Raw genomic sequence first — 9685 nt, 5'->3', positions numbered from 1 at the left:
TTCATTCAGCTGGGGTTTTACTCCGTGAAACTATTGCGTTTTGGTTAGCTGGAATCTGCACGAAATGCTTTCCTAGTTTTTTGGTAAACACTTGCATTTGGAAATGATAATGTGCAATTATTATCTGAACAAAACATTCAGCTCTTGTCCCTTCACAACACGAGATTTTTAGATCCACATTTTAGAAACTAGCGCCATCTTATGCAGGGCACCTAGATGTGCAAGCCGTTGATACTAGCTAAATGTTAAAATATTTGATGTGAAATAGAAGATTTACCAAAGAGATCTGTAAAAAATACATATTTAAAAAAGAAACTGAATACCTCTGAAATGTGAACGCTGGATAAAATTTACAAGCCGCTCAAGGCCTAGAATAGTGTTAAACTAAATTTACAAAAAACGACTGAGACCTGCAGAGAAGGTATTGGCATTTTGGTTTACATGACATGCCACAATATGTGAAAATAGTGCAATATGCTGCTCTCTTGATAAACACAAACAGTACCGCGCTGTAAAGGCAGACCAGCACGTTGAAAATCTTGCTGTAAAATGGGAAGAATGTAGCTGTGATTTAATTTTACTTTACACAGACACAGCTAAATTAATTTTGACCTTTTAATTTGCTGTCATTAGTTTAAAAAAAGAGGAAAGGAAAAAAAAGAAAACAGGATTTAACTGCAACTAAACAGCTCTTTTGAGATATGTAGCCAAAATATCTGGAATGTATTGATTACATGGTAATTCAAAGCACATGGAATTTCTTCAACATACATAAAAGCCTGTAAAAATATTTTCTGACCTAGAATCTATCTTTTAGCATAATAATCAGTTCATGAAAAGACTATATTATAAAATGGGACTAAAATCTTATTTAGTTTTGCTTCAAAACAAGTCCATTGTGGTTTCAAGTGTTTATTTTTGTATTTTACCGTGTGGCGAAGACATTTTAGCAGTAAAAATGCATACAGCTTCTCTTTCAGACTAAATGTGTGATTTAATAATCTGAAGCTCCTTTAAAGACAGTGATGTAATGCTTTTTTTGCACTGTGACACTGTAAAATATTGAGTCATTCTGTTCAGAAGGGTGTTAACCCATGCACATGTGTGTTGTGATCCTCACTATTTTTTTAGAAGTGCTGTTCATCGCTAGAATTATAGTTATTTTTGTTAATTTCAGAAAAGGAAAACCAAAAACATGAACTGAGCTCTAGGTGGTTAGACTGCTGCTTGGATTACACAAAACAGAGAAGTGGAGTTGTTCAGAAAGCTTGGGTCAATGGCGGCTGAACATGTTCACGTCATACTTTTTACTATGACTATATATATTCATCCCCAGTTTATTAGACACATTCATCTATTACAAGTTTTGAGTCCTTTCTCTCTTCAGAAAAGCCTTAATTCTTCAAGTTATGGTTTGTGCAAGGAGTCAGAAATATTGCATGAGAATTTTTGTCCATTCTGACATGATGGCTTCACAGGATTTCTGAGGATTGAATGACAGTAAATTTATGAACGGATTAACGTTTCATCCCAAAGATGCTCTGCTGAGTTGAGGTCCTAGAATTCCACAGACCACTAAAGTAAACTGAAATCACTTTCATGGTTTTGGAAACATTCTGAGACAACACATTCTTAATCACATGATACATTATTCTGCTGGAATTATGCATGTGACAAAGGGTAAACTGTAGCTTTTAAGGGCTCGACCTGGTCAGCAACAATATTCACATGTGTTGTGATATTTAAATGTTGATCAGTTGCTATCAAGGAGTCTCCCATGTGCTAGAAAAACATTACCCACCTGACTACACCCCAGGAGTCGGGAGTCTGTGCCACTGACACCATGTAGGACAAACATGTGAACTCATGTTGCTCAGGTTGAATTCTGACTCTGACACCTGAGTGATGCAATAGGAATTTGAACACACACACACACACACACACACACACACTTTTTAGTCAAAGTTTTTCCACCCTCCATTTGTCCATGCTGGTCGCCTTGTCCCCATTGCAGTGGCTTCTCTTTGTTTTTAGCTGCTGGGAGTGCACTTTAGTGAGTTTATCTGCTGCCATAGCCCATCTTCTATGGGGACTGCTCAGTTTAGAAAGCCACAGTATAGAAAGCCACAGCTACATGCTACATCGTTTGAAGGTGTGTAAACAAGGTGGTATACCTAATAAACTAGTGAGTGAATGGTATTATTAGTACTGTTGTTATTATTATTATTAATGTCTTTTTCTTAGTTGTTATTTTATGTAAACTTTACCATGTCCAGAGTGACTGACAGTGAAAGTCAAACACTCTGGATCAACCTTGAGTTTAAGTGACTTGCTTGGAGGTCCATTGGCAGTAGTAAATAAATAAATAAAAAACCATGCCTGGGCTTTGAAACCACAAAACCTTGTTTTTCATACCACTCAAACACTACTGCCCTAAAAACTACAATAATGGTAGATACAGTGAACGTGCTGTTAAAACAGTATTTTATAATACTTATTAGTATATATACAAAAGCTGTTGAAATTAAAATATGTCGGTAGAAGTGAATCTTCTTTCAGTCCATAAACTCAGAATGACACAACGTTAACTGAAAAACAAGACAAGACAGAATCCATTCAAATAAGGATAATTTTTCATTTACAGTGTAAGGAAGTTTAAAGGAACTACAGATTTCCAAAGACTGATAATGACGAGTGGTGAATCGACGAGACAGACCTGAACACTAGCTCACGAATAAGAACAACACAATAACTTAACATTTAGACACAGTGTTATTAATATTCTTGTATGTGACGTTCATTCCAAGAGCACTGAATGTTTCATACGTTTGTGATATTGCTAAAGCAACGTAACCACAACACGCAAATTATTGGGATAGGACATTACTTGCAGAATGTAAGAGCGTTCATTTTTGAATCATTCTTTTTAATATCCCCACTATTAATGTTTCCCTTCATCCTGTAAGAATATGGCAAAGCAGGCGATAACGGTTAGCCGCTGACTTGCTATGATCTGTTCTGCACTAACAATGCATTCTAGTGGTCATTAACCAGAACGACAAGAAAATAACCTTGCAAAATAAGTTACAGTGGTTATCAATGAATCAAGCAACCCGTGCTCATTTAATTTTACTTATTACCAGTTCAAGTTGTTTTAATGGACTTCGTGTCACTAAAAAAAATCAAAGACATCAACAATGTTCACAAACCCAGCACCCAAAAAGAAAAGAAAACAAAAGAAAAAGCAAATTGACATGTAGTGACGACATTTGGGTATTTCCAGCCCAGAAAGCACAAGGTCATTCTGGGGGATAACCCACCGTAACCAACCAGGTGACAATAGCGTCACTATCAGCTGATCAAGTGGCGTATTTTCTGTACATACATTTGATACCTGCAATTGCATGCCATTAAGCACTAATATATATTAAATCTGTTCAATAAGTATCATGGAGCAGCCGACGTTTAAACCTACGTAAATGCTATAAAGATCTATTTTTATGCACTGACTGAGCGTTTTACGCCGTGAAACGTGCCTTACTGACCTGACGTCAGAACCAGGAAATTGTGCGCCACACAAACAAGCAGAGACATCAGGAGCGATATCTTGGTGAGTATCGCTTCTTTATTTGTTTTATTGACTGGTTTTAATTTGATGGTGTCGCCTTTACTTGTAGAAACATGAATGGTGTTTGATTAAGACTTTATTATGGAGTCTTAAGAATCCAGCTTAGCAGGTGTTAAGAGGGAGTGTGTGCGATACACGATGGTACTACTTGTTAATCATTACGTTAAGTTTTTGAAGGTTTGCTGCTGTGAAACCTTTGACATTTACTGATTTACTGACATTTACTCGTTTACCCGTTTACTGCGTCGAGAGAGCGGTAACGTTCCTACAGTTATGCAGTTTCTACAGTTGTGATTAACTTTCTACTTAGCGTGTTCAAAAGAAACGAAAGTAAAAGGTAATCAACATTGACGCAACTAAAATGTACAGCAGCACATGTTAATCGTCTTTTTAAAGTTTTAAAATGTTCAGTTCTGAGCTTGTCTACTTTAGTTTCTTTCATTTGGTATATTTGCCTTTTCGCTAAACAAGAAGTATTCAGGCCATGCAGAACAAATTCGATTAGACCACTGATCAAGGTAACATACTGCGCTGCGTGTCAAGTGACAGCAGCCCTAGGTATTTCCGTTCGCAACATTTTAACAGCGATTTCATTGACTCCGCAACACTTAGTATCCTTAAACAGATCCAGACTTATACCTATATTGTCTAGGATACTTGCAAACATCTGACATCTGATCATTTTTGTAAACCACCCGGACTAGCGTGTTGAGCCTCTGTACATTCTTTTTTTCAGGTTATAATTAGATTCTGATTGATGATCTGATATGATACCGCAAGCTATGTGCAGCTGGGTGGGTATTCCCGTTCTGAAACATGATGACTATATGTTTTTTTAGGGAATTAATTGCGGTGGAGATTGCCTGTTCATTCTGGAGCAATGGCGTCTGGCTCGCCGATGATGAACGGGGACATACCTCATCCCCGCGGGTCGCCCGGCGCTGGGGCATCTAACGTCGGCAGCCTAGAGGAGACGCTTCAGCAAATGAATATTCTCATAAGAGAGAACAGGGAACTTAAAGGTGAGGCATGTGTTCGTGAGAGTTTGTATCTGGACAGTTGTTGAACATGTGACGTGGTAAAGTGTGGGAAACCTTATTTAACATTCATGTTGCATTGTGCGGGCATCCCCTGTCGCAGAGGCACTGAAGCAGACAAACTTAACCATGAAAGAGAGGTTTGAAGAGCTGTCTGTGTGGAAGGAGAAACAAAAGAAAGAAAGAGACTTATTGGAGGAACGACTGGAGGATGCCAAACAGAGGGTGCATTCCCTGGATGCTGAGAATGAGGCATTGAAAAAACAAGTGCAGGAGCTGGAGAGAGCCAGTGGAAGACTGGAGCAGGTCAGATTCAGCTGTTCAGACTGAAAATGAAAAGCGAGAATGACCAGGAACTTCTAACAATTCCTCGAAAATAACCTCTTAATTTATTTTATGTGTCTTTTAAAGTTTAACTTTGGTCATTTGATTGGACACATAGATAGATGGATGTATGGAGAGATCTTTGAATTGATGAGTGGATGTGAAGATGTTTGAATTAGATGGTGTGCGTTGACCCTGCAGGGTGAGCTTGAGGCCTTAAAGAGTCAGATAGCCCGTCTACAGGCTGAGAAGAATGACCTGGTAGCCATGAACTCTGAACTCCAGCTGAGGATGGGTCAAGAGTCACCTGAGGATTCCTTCATAGAGATCCGAATTGCAGTCAGTATGAGCATACAATGAGACGCCCTGGTCTCTTTCTTTCTTTCTCTCTTTTGATGCCACATGCACACTGTGCTATGTTGGTTTATGTGATTGTTTCACCATTTTTCCCACAGGAGGGTGAGATGAAAGTAACCAAAGATTTGCCCAGCACTAATAAAGAATCCAGCATGTAAGTACTATAGTGATATCACAGTTATACAGTTTGCCATGTCTCTCCATAAGAGTTGCGTGTATGTACTCTATACAGTGAGTTTTACGCAAAGTTTGTAATACTGTACTGAGTGACTGACCTGAATTTGTGTGTGCGTGTGTGTGTGCGTGTGAGAAGGATTAAGAGTGACATGTATTCATCTCGGATGGAGTCGCAGGAACTGACTCTGAGTCAGTTGCTCCAGTCGCTGAGGAAGGAGACTGAACGTGGGGAGAGACTGCAACATGACCTCCAGGCTGCACAGCACAGGTAGGCTGCAACCACGTGCACCAACATACATACATATATATTGGTGTGTTTTTCATAAGCATGCATTTGTATGAAGTGTCTGTTTCTGTTTTAAGAGCTGTATCCATGTTTGTGTATGTGTATTCAATTGCTGCTCTCTCTGGCAGAATTTGGGAGCTGGAGCAGAGAGTTGCAAACATGGACAGTACCACGCAGACGTCCCTGCCTCCTCAGCCCAGAGAACAGCAACTTGAAGTGGACACACACAGCAAAACCACCCAGGAGGATGCTGCCAAGGTAGCCCTTAACTATATCTTTTGTAACTGTTGAGGGTTTGACAAACAGATTTTACGATTAACAGTTTAATTTCCATAATGTTTATAGTTTGGCCTTTTATGTTTACCAAGGTAAAATCATATAATGACCTTATAATCAGTTTCCCTCTACTCCAAGCCAGTCATCTAAAAATATAACCAATCAGAATTTCATCATCAAACAATGAGCAAACAAACATTTGGATTACATGAGGATACATAATATGTGTGTGTGTGTGTGTGTGTATGTGTGTGTGTGTGTGTGTGTATTTCAGTCTGCTTCTGAGGTGGAGAACCTGAAGGCTCAGATGAGAAGTCTGTGTAAAGAACTGCAGCAGGCTCAGAGTAAGCTAGATGAGGCTGAGAACATGAAGAGAAACCTGCAGGACAGGTAAGACATGGACACAGAGAACAAACACAGAGAATACCCATAGATGTTAGGTAATAAGAATGTTATGCTAAATACCCCAAGACTGCCATGAGCACTAATTTATTTACAGTGCGTTACATCCCATCACTGTGTTTTGAACTGTGCACATGCAACATACACTGACCCCACATGTAATTCATATATGTATTATCATGTATTATACACACAGTGTGAAACATCGCTCACTCTCTGTCTCTCTCTCTCTCCTTCTATCTCTGTTTCTTATTGAAGGTGTAGAGATATGGAGCAGGATTTGGGGACACTGAAGACGCAGCTAGGAGAGAGACAGCAGGTTCAGACTGAGAATGAGAGACTGAAGGTGGAACTGGACAGCATGCAGGCTGCCAACAAATTGGAACAACGCAAAGCTCAGGAGGAGAGGTGAGAACACACACACTCAAAGACTGCACCTTTCTGTCTGCCTGTCACACACACACACTGAAAGACCGCACCTTTCTGTCTGCCTGTCACACACATGATCTCGTCGGTCCGTTAAAGCTCAGTAGTGATAAACTTTCACTCTTCTTTCACACTCAGTATATGCCTTAATTTTTTTTTTTTGCCTACAGAAATAACCTTGCCCAGCTGAAGGATGCTTATACCAAACTATATGAGGACTATAATGAGCTGATGGAGGAGAAGAAGAAGAGAGAGGTGAGAGTCAATCTCTCAGACACACTTTATAACTCTCCTTGTCTAAAGGCTGTGACCAAAGCACTGTCTAGTTTCCATTTTTTGGGGTACAATCCACATAATTTAGAAAAATTACTAATAATTTAAAATAAGGTGTGAACAAAGAACAGAATGACTTGGATTGTGTGTCAAGGGTTGTCTATTATTACCTATGGAGTAATACAACAAGTACAGTTCAGTTATTCCCATCATTTGCGATTCCACATTTATTTTTGATGTTCTTGCTTTGACCTTGTTGACCTCTGAGCTTTGGCCTGCAGGGAAGTGTGTCAAAAGAGGAGTACAGTGAGCTTCAGAGGAGACTGGCCATGGCTGAGCAAGCTTTGGCTGATAAGCAACAAAGAATTGATGACATGAAACAGGAAATCTTCCAGAAGGAAAAAGAACTGGAAACCATCTCTGTGTTCCAGGCCCAGGTTTGTCAGTGTGCATGTGTGGGTGGGTGAACTGTCTTCAGTCACTTCTCATTTCTGGAGGATATCTCAGTGTTTTGTGATTACTTATGTCTAATGTCTAATTAGGTTTGATTCATACATCCTCACCTCACCCCTCTCTCTCTCTCTCTCTCTCTCTCTCTGTCTGAATGCAGGCAGAGGTATATTCTTCAGACTTCTATGCAGAGCGAGCTGCGAGGGAGAAGATTCATGAGGAGAAAGAACGTTTAGCGGCTCAGCTGGAGTATGTCAAGAAACAGAATAGCCAGTTACAGGATGAAATGGAGTCATTGGGCAGGTACAGAGACATACAACCTCTGTTTCTGTCTGTCTGTTTGCCTGTCTGTCTGTCTGTCTCTCCTCCTTCACACACACACAAACAGACCTGTGTGTTTCTGTTGTAGGCAGTCCCTAAGAGAACTGCAGGGCCGGCATGTGCCACGTGGAGCTAATCCACAAGGGGGCTCTTCGCTTCACAGCATGCAGGGAGCCAGAGGTAAAACACCTTTACACTCAAACAACACTAGATACTTAACAGTATTTCAACATCACTGATAATCATACTTTTGTCTCATAATAATGCAGAAGGTACATTCTTCTCTCTCTCTCTCTCTCTCTCTCTCTCTCTCTGCCTCTGTCTTTCTGTTCAGAAGGCAGGGATTGGCAGCAGCATGTAAATATTCCAGAGCATGCCTGCCCAAAGTGCAATGAAATCCTGCCAGATCTGGACACCTTGCAGATTCACATTATGGACTGCATTATCTGAATTCTCTAAGAAACCAGACCAGGTGCTCAGGGCTTTCCTCCACACTGCGCCCTCAGCGGTCTGGTTCCACTAACCATAAGCTTCAGATGCAACAACCCGACAAAGCTGTACCCAAATGAGTGTAGTACTAAGAGATGGCTTTTAAGAATATTCTAAATACGCACTATAATGAATATTGTTAAAATTGTTTAGTTCAATTGAAGATAAAACTTAGTTCTAAATTATGAGAGATGGATATATTAGAGGAGACAGGACCTTGAGATTTTTAATGGTAATATACTTCGACTCATACATCTTAAGCGATTGCTATCCTAACTGAAACTCTGAGATTGTGCAATAATGCACTCCATTAAAAACAGATCATGGCCATCTGGCTATATAATTTGTGGAATAATAGGTGTTGGGTGGTTTATAACGGAAAATGAGCTAAAAATGTCTTTATGGTAATGGCTAAGGACACTTTTTGTGTTGTATTTGTTTCTATTTTCCAATATTTTATGTTGGTTTAAGCTCAGGAAGTTCTGTTAACTAAACTTTAATGCTCACTTTTCATCTTCTATAGTCTACCTTTGGGTACATTCAAATGCTCTCCTCTTAAAAAAAAAAAATCTGAGCTAGTAAATTGTTTTAACACAAGAATTGGATGCCTCTGATGTGAAGAACTATTTCATTTTGTGGTAAGCATCTGCCAGTATATCCTTTTTTGCTGTTAGTTGCAATAATAAGGCACTTTAATCTTTTTATGTAATAGTTATACTTATTAGATACTCTGATAGACATAGTAGCCGATGTATTTAGCATTAAGGTATTGGAGAACTATTAATAGAGCTACTTCGCTGAAAGAAAAAGATTGCTAAGTGAAGAAAAGCGTTATAAGCTGTCTTTTGACATCTTGAAGACTACTGTGTGAGTAGCATTACCTATAAGAAATACTCAACCAAATGTCTAATAAATTGTTTCTGATTTGGTTTAAATTTATGATGACTTTTCCTTCCTAATTCAGCATCACATGAAACACTGCAAACACTGTAACACACTTGGTCTGTAGACTTCTAGTACATCTGTAAAGTGCTACTTGATATTCGCTCTGTTAAATTGCTTTCACTTAGTGGTGCATGTATTTCGCATGGAGAGAGTGAAGATATAGTCTCAACAAAATCTTATTTGAAAGTATTAACTGTAGGACAGCCGAAATGTAAAGTGACATTACAATTAAAATAAAGAAGGCACGCGAACACTTTCCGCGTAAAAATATTCTTTTTGAGCAGGCACAGATTT

The 9685-nt window shown here is 39.2% G+C and overlaps 1 protein-coding gene across 2 annotated transcripts; it reads left to right on the top strand.

The window, feature by feature from the left end:
* Window positions 1-3552: 3552 nt before the first annotated feature.
* Window positions 3553-9376, top strand: optn (optineurin). 2 transcript variants are annotated; one of them, XM_030778282.1, is made up of 14 exons: window positions 3553-3610; window positions 4468-4650; window positions 4769-4971; window positions 5191-5328; window positions 5445-5500; window positions 5660-5791; window positions 5938-6067; window positions 6360-6475; window positions 6746-6895; window positions 7084-7168; window positions 7468-7623; window positions 7797-7939; window positions 8046-8137; window positions 8295-9376. In XM_030778282.1, exons 2-14 carry the CDS (start codon window positions 4509-4511, stop codon window positions 8405-8407), a joined length of 1656 nt encoding a protein of 551 aa, XP_030634142.1. In that variant the 5' UTR covers window positions 3553-3610; window positions 4468-4508; the 3' UTR covers window positions 8408-9376. The 2 variants fall into 2 exon arrangements, with proteins under 2 accessions (XP_030634142.1, XP_030634135.1); XM_030778275.1 differs by having other exon boundaries at window positions 8292-9376.
* The last annotated feature ends 309 nt before the right edge of the window (window positions 9377-9685 follow it).

This window comes from Chanos chanos, chromosome 1, assembly GCF_902362185.1.
Source record: "Chanos chanos chromosome 1, fChaCha1.1, whole genome shotgun sequence".
Classification (NCBI taxonomy): domain Eukaryota; kingdom Metazoa; phylum Chordata; class Actinopteri; order Gonorynchiformes; family Chanidae; genus Chanos; species Chanos chanos.
The sequence above is the reverse complement of the archived record's forward strand: the minus strand, read 5'-3'. Positions and strand labels throughout refer to the sequence as shown.